Below are 17,600 nucleotides of genomic sequence, written 5' to 3' on the forward strand. Positions count from 1 at the left end.
TTAAAATATAACAATGAACTAAACTGAATCTCAATTATTTACAATTACTAAATAGTAAAATACTAATCTTCCACTCATATCCTTGCGATTAGGCGGCTTGTACCCTTTGCCTGATATTGTCATTGCATTCACCATATTGACCCAATAGGGACTATCAGCGGCATTCATTGAGATATTGTTGAAAAACCAAAAATCAGCTGCTGCAATATCAGTTTGCTCATGCACCTCCTTAAACCATGCAGTGCCCTCTAATGATGGCTGTGCTCCAGGTGTGTTCCTGGGCACAAAATAACCACCTATCCCTGATGGGGATCCGGATGGTGATGATGAAGAAGTAGGAGATGTAGAAGAAGTGGAACCGGTAAAAGAGAAATTTTGTTTGCGGATCCGTGGGCCACGAAGAGATCCTGGTATGTTCTCAAGTGCTTCTTCTTCCTCTTGCATATCAAAAGGAGCTCCTTCAGATTCAGCTATGGCTGCCCTCATAGATAATTTTGCCCTCTCCCTATTCAATTTTTTCTCTTCAGCAGCTGCAAGTAGGGCATGGATGAATCTTTTTTCTTCATCAGTTACCTTGAGACAAGGATTTGAGTCATGTTTCTTTATGCCTGCAAGGTGGTATTTGAGGCGGTTTATGCCTCCAGAAATAATTCTCTCACAGGGAATGCATATCACCTTCCCAATATCATTTGGACTTGGAGCTTCATAGGCATACCGCCATGCCTTATCTCTTGCATTTTTAGGCCGAGTGCCTATATATCCAGATGGGCATGGTGTTTGTGGCCACTCTTCTTGCGGGTTTGTCATGTTTTCTTAATGCTTGTCCGCTGCCCTACACATAAATAATTAAATTTATAGAAAAACGAATAAACAAAGTTAGAACTTAGAGTTAGAACTTAGAAGCTAGAAGTTTAGAACAACTAGCCACTAGGGTTTCAACTTTCAAATGATTTGAAATCATTTACAAACAACAACAAAAACAATAAAAGCTTTGCTTAAAACTATAAAAGGTTTTCAAACAATGATAAGATGAACATACCTGGAAAGAAATTTCTCTTCTAAATTCGGTTAGAATCCTCCAAAATCCACTCCAATCTGCCTTTAATCACTTGCAATCAGCTAAAACCTTCTTTGCTCCACACAAATGAAAGAAACAATGCAAAAAACAATGCATTTTGACCTATTTAGGCGTCTGGCCGCGGGTTCCCTGAACCGCGAGTTTTTTTACATAACTCGCCGAGTTTTTGACTAAAACTCGCCGATTACTCGGCGAGTTTTTGGACTCACGCCGAGTTTTTTGGCAGGCAAGTTTTTGGGCGATTTACTCGCCGTCCCAAAATACTCGGCGAGTTTTAAAAACTCGCCGAGTAACCGGCGAGTCTTCCATCTATGATTGAAACATCATTTCATAATAACAAGCATTTCAAGTTCTATATGTATGCTATACAACACCCTTCCCTACCTTGTCCTCCATTTGCCATCGTCCCCTGGCCGTCCCCTGCCATCCCAAAAATGAGGCCCATTTTCCCCCCATCCTAAAAACTCATCCTGATGCACCCAAGTACTGGTGTTACATTGGAACTTTGACTGTCCACTCTTATGCTTCAATACAAAAGTATAACTCTGCAAGAACTCAACCATCTCATGTGCCTCTGATTTAACTTTCCTTGACTACTCAAATACTACACTACTTTATGTTCAGCATACAACACAAATTCCTTTGGTAACAAGTGATGTCTCCACTTTTTTGAAAGCTTGAACTATGGCATATAATTCTTGATCATAGACTGAATATTTCCTCTTGGCATCATTGTCTAACTATGTTGACCTCTTCTTGAGAAATTCTCATGCTAGGGTTCTCTTCTAAGTCTCTAACAATTTTCATCAAAAAATGCATCATTGACGCAAGACTAATTTTGTATTCCCCTACTAATAGTGAACTGAGGAAATTTCTTATAGGTGGGTATGGAGGAAGAGCAAGACTCGTGAACCTCCAAGCCATCCCAGGAGTCTTGATGACTAGACAAAGCATAGACAGGTATTGAGCATAGTTTAAAGACCACTGTTTTAGGGAAATCCCTCAGTTGCTCATCTAGGCAAGAACTAATTATACGAACCCAACCTATGTAATGTTGTTTTCCACAAATAATCAAGATAAACTTACACATCCAAAATTCAACCTCAGAGCTAGTATTTTGTTGGCTAAAAATTTTGTAAGCCACTGTAACCACAGCTTACAAAATAGGAACTTTGGGCAACCTTTCATGAGATTTCTCTCTCCTCTCAACAATAGGGGAGGCTCCCTTCTTGCCGTAAGTGGATTCAATAGAAACTTAACAAAAAGTACAAAAATGATGGTTCTCTTGATCAATTCCTCTTTTTTCAAGAATCATTTGCCTACAACTATAACTTTCCAACTTTAAAAGAAGTGTCTTATTGCTACAATAATACCGGTGACCCTAGAATTGACATAAGAACAACACCAGGGGCAGCAGTTTACTTTTTATATTTTGTGAAACAAAAATAGAAATATCATGAGCCCAAATTAAATAGGATATATAAATATTAAAATAATATATTATAATAATAATAATATGAAAGTAAAGTATAATCTATTATAAATAATGATATATTTGCAACAATTTATAAAGATATAAATTTAACACAATTAGATATTAAATATTAAATATAGTTGATCTTAAAATATAATAATATTATAGTATATATAAATTTACAAATATAAAAGTATAATATTTGATAGTATAATAATACAAACATATAATATTTAGATTAATAATATAATAAAACTAAGGTGATGGAAAGACGCATCCTTTCATAAGTAAGAATATAAATGATGAAATCATATCATGAAAAGAGGCATTCAGAAATGACTAGATATCAGAAATTGGAGAAAAAAACTAGAAGATGATAGAAAAGGGTCATCACAATAGGTATCAGAGCGTCGATCTTGCCATCCTATGAAGTGGTGTAAAAATTTGTAGAAATTGATATTCAAAAATATTTGATAATTGCATTGAGAAAGTAATATCTAATTTGATCAGATTGGATTATAAAGTCTTCAATAGCTTGCTGTGCCATCCTAAAACAATTCAGCAGTACATGAAAATAATTGATCATTACAAGATAAGTCATGGAAGTATATAGCCAATATTTTAGAAAGATCCGACAACATTTCTGCACGTGAGAGAATGCATCGACCTTCTCAACTATATGCTTAAACGGTTTAAATATATGAAATAAATGAAAGATCTCAATGTTATATGCCACAAGGAGGGTTCCTCATCCATGAGCAATATACTACATCAATATAATTGAGCTACAGATTTGGCACAAGAGGAAATTAATAACAGAACAATAAAAATCTGGAATATTCATACAAGCGAAGTTGCAAAGAGGTACACTAAGAACAGTTAGAAATTAGTAATCGATTGATATGGTCAGCATTGAGATCACAGTAGCAAACAAATAATAACAATTAAGAGTAATCTACTATCATGAGAAGATTACTTGCTGGTAGCAGATGATGCAAAAATAACATCACAATGAATAAGAACTTTTAAAAGGGCAACGTTAGAAGTGGAGGACTGAATCGATGAAATGGAAGGTCACACAATCTTGTTGTCATTCATTCTTCAAATGCCCTAGACCCATAAAGACTTATACAAGAAAGGTTGGCATCACAGTTGATATGAAGTGTCATATATAAAGTTGGCATCATCATACTGAATTAATTAATTAATTAACTACTAGAGAACCTATCAACCACTTAATATTGTAATATTAATAAATTAAAAGTGCTAGTATATGTTGTATAGCTGCTCAGAAGTAGATGTGGTCATAAACTATGCTATGTAGGAGATCTACTGTATATTCAAGTGACTGATCCACTGTTTCAGAGACTATGTCTAGAGAATAAGAGATATTAGCAAATTAATTGATAGATCTTTCAAGGCCATATTGTACCAACATCGAACATTATGAATATTGATACAACTAACATGCCATGTTGGAAGTTGCAAATAGTATTCACAATGCCTTGTATTATCTCATTGAATTAATCGCCATCTAAAGTCACTCCAGCATCATGAGAAAAGTCACAAGACCAGCAAGCCACTATTCATATGTTAAAGACTGATTGGTATTTCAAACAATCTCTTGATATATCGATTCAGATTTGACATTTGCATGAGTAGAATAATTATAGAGCGAACTTCAATGCTGAAGCATTCTTCAATGCAAGATATAAAAGCATTATCACTACAATTGATTGAAGAGAGATGAGCCCACATGAAACATATTATATTCAAAGGGCTGACATCATAAGATTTGACCCACCATCATATGCCAAATAAGACATATTTTTTTACCACAAATGCAACTGAATATAAATAAGGAGAATTTTGTGTTTATCAAAAGGGATAGCACATACATAGTGCCTATATTCCATACTCCACCAAAGTGACATTTCTTTGAGGCATTCTATCAAACAAATTCAAAGCTTTATTATCATTCAACATTCTTGTATCCATGACTACACGAGCATTTCCAAGTCTAATTAGGATTGATTTAGATGGATGAATGGACATCGATGTCAAAAATTAGAAATTTGAAGTAGCAGCCGAGCTGCTCAGCAACATAAGGTGTTGAGTCACTCGGTCAAAGAGGGTAACTCGGCAAGGGAAGGCCGAGTTACTTGGCCAATAAAGAAACGCTCGGCAGGGATAATAGCTGAATCACTCGCAGTACTATGGCCGAGTTGCTCGGTCAATAGGGATAGAGTCGCTCAGTCAATATCACTCGGAAATGGAGACCGAGCAAAAAATTGACACTCGGCAATGGAGTGTTTTAACCTATGTGAGAAAGAAGAACAGCGTTCCAAGAGTTGTTGATCGGTTTTGCCAATCCACTAAATGCACAGCGAAATATATAAAAGGAGACAAGATCAAAAACACAATATACTAGAGATGAGCAAGTTTTCTTGTTATTAACCAAATCAAACTATTACAAATCTGGAGAATGAACTACAAACCCAGAAGAACAAAATACCTAAATACTAAACAAACTTACAGCAACGTATGCCTGCATACAATAAGCCTGGACCAATCACTACTCATACAGGACAAACTATTACTTTCCACAAAACTCAGAAAATACATTCATCCATGCTACTGCACTTTGATAAAACCTTATGTTGTTATTGCTCTCCTAAACTCTTTTGAATCACACAAAATGTTTGGGATCTCTTAGAATGAACAAAACATTCCCCCCTTTGTCTCTTGTTGTCCACACAAAAACTTCCCTCTCATTTTCAAATTCAAACTTACCTACCACATTTAATGTCTCTATTGAAGTTGCAGTGTCAGAGGAGACTTGGGGAACTCAACTTCTGACAGGTAGGTGAATGGCAGGCTCTAGGGACAAACCGAGTAAATTCAAAAATCCAACAATCAGTTAGCAAATGAGAGAAAAGACATAAAGATAGAAAATAAATAAAGGAGAAGTCACCTTAGTAATACTACAACAAAAATAGGAGAATAAGAACCAGGCAGTTTCCTAGATGTAGCAATAAATATAATAATAATAAAGGGGACAAATAGATTCTATGAGCTTGAAAATCACAGGTAAAAAATATTGCAATTAAGACAGGAGATAAAAGTAACACTTAACTGTGATGTTTTGTGATGAGTTGGCATGCACTTTGAACGCTTGGTCGTCATATAAAGTAGAGGTGAGTGGGGTCGAATGGGAGATACTAAGGTTTTAGATATGTATATAAACCAAAGGAGCCAATGAATAACATTTTTTTATGAAAAAGGGGGTTAGCGAATGAAGATATATAAAACTAGTCGGTGAGGGACCACAGTATGATATAGGGTCCTATAACCTTTAAAATCGTACGGTACAAAGGCACAATAATCTCTAGTCTCCCATTGCCCGTATTAATGCCTTGGATAAAAAAGTAAAAATAAATAAATGACAAGCCAAATAAAACAATGGAAGAGAAAAAAAGGATATCGAAGATAGTAAACACGTTTTTTTTTGGCAAAGGGAATGTTGAGGGCCTTTAAATAAGGAGGAGACCAAGTGTAATATCAATACAAATAATGCAAAATCCATTCGATACATAGTATTCATTGAAACGTCATGAGATATCACTAAAAATATCTAGTAGAAAGATTCAAAGATCTATCTCATCAAACACTACTAAACTCTCCATTAAAGGAGTTGGAAGCATAGAAAAGAGAACGCTCTTAATACAATGAAAGGATATCTAATAATGAGTGAAATAACATATAGAAGTTGGAAGGGCATTTTATCATTCGAAAAGCTACATGGTAAGCTACAAAGGAGGTTCAAGGTATATTTTATTTAATTGTTATATGTTATTTATTTTCACTATATAATTAAGCGTTTTATTATTGTTGAGCTATCTTTATCTACAATAAAATATTATAATATATGAGATAAAATGATATTTTATAAAAGGAAGATAGTATAATTCTTGAACTCTTGTTAATCTAATTTAAGAAATCAAATATTATTATAAAAATACAAAGAATTTTTTCATGGAAGGTATAATTATATAGAGAAATTATATTTCTAATCATATTATTATTTGACTCAACTAAGTGATGTGTTTGATATTACCAAGGAGGGACTTAACTAAAAGACACCCTTTCTCATTAAACATTTATGTTAGCTAAGGTTGAACATTCAACCACCAAGTGTAAGGGTCTACCTAAGTCTTATAGTGAAAAGAAAGTTTGTGAAAGGGAGAGTAATCCAATCACAGTGAGGAGCAGATTCCCAAAACGGACTTTGTTCATGAAGGAGCCTCTTGGAGACTATTTCTACCTAAGCACAATAATTCTACCATTCACTATAGGAATAGGACAATGTAAGTGAACAATACATACATTATTGTTTCAAGGTATCCCCCTACCTCAAAGTCTTATAGTGAATGCAGATCTTGTAAAGGGAGAGGGGAGTAATTCGATCACATTGAGGTGAGATTTCCAAAACGGGTTTTCTTCATAAGGGAGCCTCAAGTAGATTGTTTCCATGCCCAAGCACAATAATCCGACCACTCACTGGAAGAACATGCCTATGTAGATAAATAAGCATTTCAAAGAGATAAATAGTACACTTTGAAGTTTATACATCATATTTTATGTCTTCATGTGTATACTTTGTGTCTGCTTCGTGTCTTCTTGCATCAATGTGTATACTTTGTGTCTGCTTCGTGTCTTCTTGCATCAATGTGTATACATTGTATATAATCATACTTCATGATTTTGTGAGCAAGATCATTATTTTACTAATCCAAAGAAAAATAATCAAGGCAAAGGAATCGCTTTAAAATAACCAAAGTCATTGATTTTAAGAATATAAGGTGTTGAGTGAAAATTAGAAATTGCTTGAGGGCAGGCAATTTGAGGAAGGGCAGACTTGTCATGAGCCCAAATTAATAGGATATATAAATATTAAATAATTGATGCAGGAGCATCTTGCATGGGAAAATTATTGAAAAAAAAAAAAATTGGAAAAAACCAAAAAATAAAAAAAATAAAAAAATCTGGAGGAAAGAGAAAGTGACGAAAATTGAAGGAGAAATAATAAAAAAATAAAAAGGGGGAAAAGGAGAAAAGAAAGGAAAAGGGGATTTTTATTTTCGAGGTGCATAGGTGGCATAATAGAAAAAAATAAAAAATAAATGGTTGTCATTCCATTTATCAAGTTGTGTGGGTAGAATTCTAAAAAGTTATGAATATTGTAGAAAGCTGTAGATAATGTAGAAGGTTATGGAAGTTGTAGAAGGTTGTGGAGGAATTCTAGAAGGTTGTGGATAAGTCATGTATTGGGTGGTAAGTGCCTATTTAAGCAAGGCATATGAGCATTTCTAATCAAGCTCAAGGAGAAGCTTGAGAAGTGGAAGCTCAAGGAGAAGCTTGAGAAGTGAAAGTTTGGGGAGTAGAAGCTTGAGAAGTGGAAGCTTGGGAAGTAGAAGCTTTGGAAGGAAAGCTTGGAAAGCTTGGAAGGCTGGAAAGTGTGAAAGAGGAGGAGGAAGTGAAGAGTGATTTTTCCTGAGTCTGTGGGCAGAGCGCCGAATGTGAGGCAGTTTACAACAGGATTGTGGTGGAATTGTGAGTGTGTAGACAAAGCGCCGAATGTGAGGCAGTTTACACTTGGATTTTGGATTAAGTTGGAGAAGAGCTAGTGACTGCGGTTTAGAAACAAGGAGGTTGCTTGGTGGCTTGCGAGCACAAGTTGAGATCTCAGAGGTTTCTACTAGAGTGTGGATCTGGATTTGGACTAGAGTGTTGCATTCTTGGTTGTGAGTTGGTAAGGGTGGTGTGGCCCTTCGTAAGTGGTATCAGAGTGTACCTTCATTAGTGGTATCAGAGCATACCTTCGTCAGTGGTATCAGAGCGTATCTACATTAGTGGTATCAGAGCAGGAGTTCTTGAGTGTACAAGCAGATCGTCAAAGTGTGAGGCAGTTTGTACCAGGACCTTGGTTGGGTGAAGTTTATTAGAGCAGGAGTTCCTGAGTGTACAAGCAAATCGCCAAAGTGTGAGGCAGTTTGTACCAGGACCTTGATTGGGTGAAGTTTATTAGAGTGGGAGTTCCTGAGCGTGTAAACAGATCACCGAAGCTGAGGCAGTTTGCACTAGGACCTTGGGAGGACATGCAGATTGATCGATTGATGTAGAGATGGAAGACTGAACTTGTTGAGGCATGATTGTGGAGAGTTGGTGGATTGCAGATCCGTTGTCCTAGACTTGTGATGTGGTTCCTGATTGTTCGTGCGAGGTGGCAGGTTGCGATCTGACTTGCAAACAATTTGGTTGTCACAAGGAGCGTGGGAAGGATTTGTTGCAGAGGGTTTACAAAGATCTTGGGAGATGGCTCCAAGAGGATTGGACCCTAAGATGATTGCGAAAATCCATGATATAGTGGAGAGGAATTTTTCTAAGATGTTTGCTCGGTTGGATGCTAGATTGGCTGATCAAGCTAAGAAGGTCAAGGTTGAAGAGGTTGGTTTTGCTGATCAGTTTGTGGAGTTTGATGTAGAACCTGCAGAGCAACTAGAGGTTGTTGCTGAAGATATTCCTAACGTTGTTGATGTTGGGACAGAGGTTGGTTTTCATGATCAAATGGTTGAGTCTGACATGGAGATTGTGGAGCACTCGGTCGTGGATGATCCAGTTGTTGGTGGTGACTTGTATCTTGCAAAGCATCTTGTTGTGAGCAATGAGGTTGCTGGTGTAGAGAGTTTGGCATGTGTTGATGGAGATCTACATGTGGCTGTCGATGTGGGATTTGTTGCTACGGGTATGAATTCACTAGTTGCTGATGTGGATGAGGGTTTTCTGATGAAGCATTATGTTCAGTTTGTTCCTGGGAGTGAGCATGTTGATTGGATGTTTGAGATTCTGGTGTTTGATAGAGTAATGCAGATGTGGAAGATTTGCATGGTGGTTTTGTTGTCTCTGTTGAGGTGGAAACCTTTGGTGAAAATGAAGATGGTGGTAGATCTTTCTTTTTTGGAGTCAAAGTGTGGGACACACTTTTCTATCTACCAGGGGAGTCTGATGCAGGAGCATCTTGCATGGGAAAATTATTGAAAAAAAAAAATTTGGAAAAAAACAAAAAATCTGGAGGAAAGAGAAAGTGACGAAAATCAAAGGAGAAATAATAAAAAAATAAAAAGGGGAAAAAGGAGAAAAGAAAGGAAAAGGGGATTTTTATTTTCGAGGTGCATAGGTGGCATAATAGAAAAAAATAAAAAATAAATGGTTGTCATTCCATTTATCGAGCTGTGTGAATAGAATTCTAAAAAGTTATGAATATTGTAGAAAGTTGTGGATAATGTAGAAGGTTATGGAAGTTGTAGAAGGTTGTGGAGGAATTCTAGAAGGTTTTGGATAAGTCATGTATTGGGTGGTAAGTGCCTATTTAAGCAAAGCATATGAGCATTTCTAATCAAGCTCAAGGAGAAGCTTGAGAAGTGGAAGCTCAAGGAGAAGCTTGAGAAGTAAAAGCTTGGGGAGTAGAAGCTTGAGAAGTGGAAGCTTGGGAAGTAGAAGCTTTGGAAGGAAAGCTTGGAAAGCTTGGAAGGCTGGAAAGTGTGAAAGAGGAGTAGGAAGTGAAGAGTGAGTTTTCCTGAGTCTGTGGACAGAACGCCGAATGTGAGGCAGTTTACAATAGGATTGTGGTGGAATTATGAGTGTGTAGACAGAGCGCCGAATGTTAGGCAGTTTACACTTGGATCTTGGATTAAGTTGGAGAAGAGCTAGTGACTGCGGTTTAGAAACAAGGAGGTTGCTTGGTGGCTTGCGAGCACAAGTTGAGATCTCAGAGGTTTCTACTAGAGTGTGGATCTGGATTTGGACTATAGTGTTGCATTCTTGGTTGTGAGTTGGTAAGGGTGGTGTGGCCCTTCGTAAGTGGTATCAGAGTGTACCTTCATTAGTGGTATCAAAGCATACCTTCGTCAGTGGTATCAAAGCGTATCTACATTAATAATATATTAATATAATAATAATAATTAAGAATAACAATATTAAAGTAAAATATAATCTATTATATATAATGATATATTTGCAACACTTTATAAAGATATAATTTTAAATAATTAGATATTAAATATTAAATATAGTTGATCTTAAAATATAATAATATTATAGTATATATAAATTTACAAATATAATAGTATTATATTTGACAGTATAATAATATAAAAATATAGTATTTAGATTAGTAATATAATAAAACAAAGGAGATGGAAAGACACATCCTTTCAAATGTAAGAATATAAATGAAGAAATCATATTATGAAAAAAGGCATTGAGAAATGACTATATATCAAAAATTGGAGAAAAAAAATAGAAGATGATAGAAAGGGGTCATCACAAGGAACCCAAAGTCTCATGCACTTGTCCTGAATGAAGATTCAAGCAAAATAACCAGTAAGGCACAAAGTCTCTTATTGGATACTCTCAAATTCAATAACACTTACAATTGAAGTCCAAAGTTTTCAATTCTAAGTGATTACAGCCACTACTATCTATTACAATTTGTCCTCCTGCAGCACAAAGTCTTCAAAAGTTCAAATTGGCTCTGAATGCACTAGGCAGCTCAAAGTCTGCACAATTAAATTCAAATCCCTCTTGATCAATGCTCCAAAACTCACCATCAATATCCAAAAAATGTCATCACATAACACCTTGAATCAACACAAAGTTTGAAAGAAAGTTGCCTCTTTTATTGATAGCAATTTAGATTTACATCCAAACACAAAGTCTTAGAGTGCACAAATAAACTAGCAGAATTTTTGTGCCTTTCCAAGATTATTTACAATGAGTTCTCTCCTTTATATAGAAAAATAGGAGAGAGAAAGGTGGAGGTAAAAGTGGAACAACCACACCCAACTTAACTTATCTCTAACTAACTACATTGACTTTATTCAAAGTTGCATGCCTAATGCGATTGCAACTTAACTACATGAGTTGGTTGTACAGGTGCATGTTATCCTATACTTACAACAAAGATGTTCTTTACATGTAACTTTCCTACTACTATTCTACTTGCATATGAAAATCTGATTTGAAGTATTCAAATGGTATCAACCAGCTCTCCAAACTTCCGCAAGGACTTGCGCACAACTGCGGCATCTAGTTCACTGGTGTGTTGCGAGATTGTTGTAACCTTCCTAAGTATGCATGTTTCTCCAAATATCTCTTTGTTACAAATCTCCTTTTGGTTTTGGAGATTCTTCAATGAATACTTCCAACTTGCAAATGTATCTAGCACACTGATGTTGAAGTCATCCACTTCAAGTTGTAAGCAAATGGCCTCTTCGAACTTTGTGAGAATATCTTGAGTCTTGAGTTTGTTATCTGCAGTAATGATTTTGCATGATAGCCCTCTCAATGCCTCTTTGATTGTGCTTTCTTGGTTAGTTATCTTGGCTATTGTTGCCTTTGCATCTTTTACAAGTCCTTGTAAGACTTGTTCTTTGTTGGTCATCGCATGTGTGTAATCATGGTACATCTCAACAAATGTGATGACTTCGTACTCACACAAGACATCCAAATCAATTTCCATCATGTTGTTCTAGGCCCAAGATTCTCGTCCAGCAACTCAAGTTGATGATTAAGTGACTTGAGAGTATCATTCAATCAAACAATAGTATCTTTCCCTTTTTTGGTGTAACTTCTCTTGACATCGCCAAATGGTGTGCCTACACAATTTTCACATGAAAGTTCCATAGTGTATGAACATCTTCATGTGAGGGGGTCCATGGCAAGCTTTTGATGTAAAAATAAAGATTTCAGATAAGGTATCGATAGGGAGAATGGATGAAATGATCAAGGACAGCGAATGAACAAACGGGTCAAACTCAAAATGGCTCAAATATGAGTAAAATAGCCAAAAGCGGGTTTTTTTTGGAGTGAATTGCATATATGACCAGCAAGCTCGGAATTAAGTGAATAAGGGAAAAAATGAGTAACACATTGAGCATAGCACAGTTTAATAAGTGCAAAAGGGATACTCTATCCGACAAGCATGTGGGAGAAACTTCAACCATAGGGCAGCCATATGGAGGTACATATAATGCATGACGGTGGGGTTTTAACTTGCATTTGCATGTGGGGGAAAAATGAACTTATCTTTCTTTTAAGAACGAGATTGTACACCCAATTGCATATGCAAGTAAGATGAGACCTTGTATATGCAACTTTGAAGAAGAAGACCAAAAATAGAAGAAACAACTTCAAAAACAAAATATGCAAATCTGAAAATGGAAATGACAAAGATTTGCAAGAACTTTCAAGACAAATATATACAAATGCCTTAGGAAAATAACCAAGGAAAGCTTACCTCAACTCCGCCAAAAATGAAAAAAACAAAATTTTGAGCAAATCTGAAAAGAATCCAAGAGATTTTCGGATTTTAGATTTGTCCAAAGCCAAGACTTAAATAGATTTCAAAATCTTCATAACATGGTTCGAATTTGGACATGTGGATATGGTTAGAGAAATCCAATGCCCAAAATGTGAAACAAATTTTGACTTAGCAACTCCAAATGCAAAGACATACAAAAATGACATCTAGGGCAAAGATGAGCTTGCAAGATGATAAAAAACAAGCTTGAAAATCAAAAACCCTTACCTTAGAACTCTCCTTGAAAAGATTCAATGCCAAAATGCATATGTATGAGTTGTTTGGGATGAAGAATATGCCCTAGATGGGCTGTTATTGCCCAAGCGCATATGGAAGAACATATGCAAATGCTCCCAAAATCGCCGCCCAGCCTTGAGAGAAAACGCAAGCTTCAAACAACTTTTAGGAAGGCATTAACATATTACAAATTGCATGCAATCCCTCTAAAAATCGCCATCTAGAAGAAATATGATGTTTCTAAGTCAAAATGCATTTCTTGGAAATCATAGCATATTGAGAAATATATGCAATTTCTTCCAAAATTGCCACTCGGCCGATGAGCAAATACATGTTCGCTAGTCATGTATTCTCAAAGAAAATCACCACTCCATAATCTTTTAGAGGAAAACACAAAATGAGAAGTCAATAGCATATGTTTTAAAACATGCATTCTTATTAAAAATCGCTACTTATGATTGACCATTTCATTTGCTAATGGGAAATGTGTTTTTAGATAACAAAAACATATGCCGAAGTGCATGTAATAGCAAGAAAATTCACCACTTTTGCACTTATAAAGGAAAACACATTTTGGAAAGGCATTTACATGCATTTATATCATACACAGTTGGTTTTAAAATTGTCACTTTTGCCTTAATTTTAAAGAAAAACATATTTTTTAATTAAAAACATATGTATTTGAGTCCAAAATCTCCACTTTGATTTAAAATGAATAAAGATCTCAATTTAATTTTACTTTTATATGTAAATGAGTTCTAAAAACCCACTTTAAATGGTGATTTAAAAACACACGCATTTAATTATTTAAAAATGAACTTCAAACACAATCACATATGCAATCGCATTTAAAAAGCACACTTTTAATGATGTTGGGACTTAAAATTTATTGAAAGCGGATTTTCATGAAGTATTTTGCATGTGGATATATGCAATATGAAATAAAAATCCCACTTATGCACTTAAGTTATCTCATGTTACTATATTTAATATTTAACTATAGTTTTTAATAAAATAACATGAAAAATAGTCTTGAAAAAGGCTATTTTCATAAAACATAAAAAACTATGGTCAAATCAACTCAAAATGAGTTAAAAAAATTAAATGGATTGCAAAATCCACTTTAAATATCAAATATAATCTTATGTCGTGGAATTGTCAATAAAAAGTTCACTTTTATTGGGTTTTTAATAAAAATATGCAATTGACCTGAGAAATCCCACTTTTTCTCTTATAACTTGAGATAGACAACTCTAATTTGGACCTAAGTTAGCTTGAATCAAGCAGAATTCCAAGGGCTATTCACCTAAGGCAAAAACAAGACCAAAAACTATTTACAACACACAATAAAACAAAGAAAAGACATGAAAGTTTACCAAAAATCAAGTGTTTGTAGTGCGAGAAGAAAAACTCTTACCAACAAACAATTGGGGATAATCTCGAAGGAAAACCTTCAAAAGAACACATAACAAGACTACACAAAGAACAATTTGAAGATAATGAATTATTTCCATGATGCCTTATCAATGCGTTAAAAAAAATAGGATGCGCCTACGAATCCATGAGAAAAATCCATAAGGTTGCCTCAATTTTGACATCTCAAAATTGAGGACAACATATTCCTAGCTACACAATGTAGGAAAGTGATAATTTCAGTAATTAGGTCTTTAAAATGCACTCTCTTTAACTTACTAGGTAATTGGCACTTACCTCCTTTCTCAAACTTCAGCCAAGACTTGGCTATGGCTTCTTACACCAGTATTCATGTGCTTTGAAATACTCTTCCCAACATTCATAGACAACCTTTCAATTGCATCCGTGCTCGGAATACATAAAGCTTGAGTGACACCTTCTAGACAAATCTTTGTAAATACTCTATTGTCAATTGTCTAAATTTCACACACCTCAGGGTTATATCGCATAGAGGATGCAAACAACAATTCTAAGCAAGGAAGAGCAAGAGGAAAACCACCTACATGAATTAGACTACTTTGAAAGAGATGCTCCTGCCAAGGTGTCTAACTTTCTTTCTCAAAACCATCAAGAAATCTCCCAAAATCACAATGCTCAACCTCAGTATCCCTCACCCCTAACAGTTGGTTCTGGATTATCATTCGTATGAGCTCAAAAGGGAGGACACAGAAAGAGTAGAGTGTGCAAGAAGCCAAAATGAATGCTAAACATTTGCCACCTTGATGATATATTGATTTGATGTGGCATGCACTTAATACAACAACATTAATTTCCATGGAAATGAAGTAAATCTCGCGTAAAACCTGGTTACAAGAGAAAACAAAGATTTGACACATAAGGGTAACCTAGCGGAGTTGTATTATGGCTAAGACCCACCAAACGCTCGGTTGCCTAAGAACCTAGCCTAACAACTAGTAGTTAGGGCTTATGAACTTTCGAGAACCTAAGACCAAGCAACCAACGCACAAAGGATGTCAAGGTATCGGCTGATTTTGGAAACTCACAACTACGCAACACAATTTGGAAAAGATGAGTGGTGGCAACAATACATCAATTACTTGGGAACCACAACAAACAATTTCTAACTTAGGAAAGCCATGATCTAAGAAACCTATGTAACTGTAAGGAAACTCACGTGCGGAAACAGCTTCCTACACTAATCTCATAAGGAAAGTATGATGCAAATCCTATTAAAATCTTCTTCACTTACAGATTCAATATCATGTAAACAACAATATTGCAGCCAACCATGCATACAGAAAATAGACAGAGAAAGGAACACATAACACAAGGATTTGCCGGTGGGGAAAAACTTTTCGGTAAAACAACTCCACTCCTTCAAAACCTGCACAATGTATTATCTTCAACACAAGGTTACAATACACTTGCAATGCAAGTTCAACATCGACAACAGAAGACTCCAGTAGCTACTCGCAATATCAACAATACACCCCTTTTTCGCATCGCATCTCTTTGCAACCCTAAAAACACTTATAACATGCGCTTCACTTTAGGGCTACTCCCAAAGGTAAACTGTATTAGGGTTTTACCATTCTCCGAGAAAATAGGAACTCCAAAAAAATTTTGAACCCCACTATTGGGGTAGAGTGTACAGTACTCAAATACCTTAGTTGCCACATGTCTTCACCTGTCATTGAATCTTCCTAACATAGCTCTTACGTGTCATAGGAATCTGTCATAACCGTTTTAGTCATGATCTCCTTATACACAATTCATGATGTTGACACATCAACATTATTTGCAAGAAATACATTTTACAAAACAAATAATAAGAATAGGAATTATACAAGGTTGAGACACCTTATTCCTAACAGTAACATGTTAGTAGTCTAATTGCCTAAGTAGCTATGCCTTGAAATACAAAGAGGCTCACTACCAAAATGAAGGCTCGCTGCCAAAATGAAAAATGTAACCAAAACCAAATAAAGAACCAAGCCTCTCGATGGGTCGCACTTCCACCACAAAGAAATACAAATTGCCAACTTCACATACTTGACAACTTTTACTTATATGAGGTACACATGTAATGAATCAATATATTTATACCAAATTCCCGCCATAAATCTATCAGCCAAAACAAATAAATGAAGGGACATGCCACCTCAAGCAATGTAAAGACTCTTGAGTGCACCAACACGCTTCTACAAACATCGGTGCTAATAGTTATAATGAATGCCCTATAAGCTATTGTTGGGACCAAACAACACCACACTTCCTAAAGAATTGATCCAAAACATAACTCTACGCAACACCAGGAAGATCTAAGCAACCACGAGGCGTGAAATGATGAATTAATTAATGTTGAGCCAAGGGTCATTAACAAAACTACGAAGCATAGGATATTGGTGAGAATGATGATTAATGCATAGCCAACCGATATGTGACAACTATCAGAATCCAATCAGTTTATAGAAATTGGTGCATATAAAGATGTTGACACTAATGACAACCATGTTGACATTAATGAATACCAACAATGATAACCAACAACCTTACTTCCAAGAGATTTGGCTATCAATAGTAGTACTTGGGTAACCTCTCGAGAAGTCTCGATGCTTCACCTAGATGCAATGAGTGTTGATTGTTCCATTCATTCTCATGAGATATGGGTTATTGTAAACCACTACTCATGAAACATGGGCATGAGATTGACTCAAAAGCTACATAGTTGAATCCTAATAGCAATATCAAAATTTCACTTGTGGAAAATATCTCCTACTTATCAATTGACGAGCTTAAGGGGATTTGTAACAAATGGTTCATAAGGCACAACACTTGTTAAAGGTTTTGCGAAAGGGATTGCCAACAAAGTGGGCTTAATCTTGGAGGAAACTTTGTGGTTGAGTGCGCTTGAGCTGGAATAGTACTAGAATGGTTACCTCTTAGGAAGTCTCAGT

The 17,600-nt window shown here is 35.7% G+C and overlaps 2 protein-coding genes across 5 annotated transcripts in view; both read right to left on the reverse strand.

Moving 5' to 3' along the window:
- Positions 1–17,600, reverse strand: part of LOC149568196 (N(6)-adenosine-methyltransferase MT-A70-like) — a 35,982-nt gene that overhangs the window by 9,370 nt on the left and 9,012 nt on the right. The window lies entirely within an intron of this gene.
- Positions 31–1,386, reverse strand: LOC149568198 (uncharacterized). Its single transcript, XM_089823396.1, has 2 exons — positions 1,040–1,386; positions 31–832 (listed from the first exon to the last, which is right to left on the reverse strand). Exon 2 carries the CDS (start codon positions 805–807, stop codon positions 31–33), a length of 777 nt encoding a protein of 258 aa, XP_089679522.1. The 5' UTR covers positions 808–832; positions 1,040–1,386.

Source organism: Cupressus sempervirens, chromosome 3, assembly GCF_028749045.1.
Source record: "Cupressus sempervirens isolate cs-2001-9-10 chromosome 3, ASM2874904v1, whole genome shotgun sequence".
In the NCBI taxonomy this organism is placed as follows: domain Eukaryota; kingdom Viridiplantae; phylum Streptophyta; class Pinopsida; order Cupressales; family Cupressaceae; genus Cupressus; species Cupressus sempervirens.

Excerpts from the sequence above, each read along its gene's own strand:
- LOC149568198 (XM_089823396.1), bottom strand. The coding sequence starts at position 807 with ATGACAAACCCGCAAGAAGAGTGGCCACAAACACCATGCCCATCTGGA.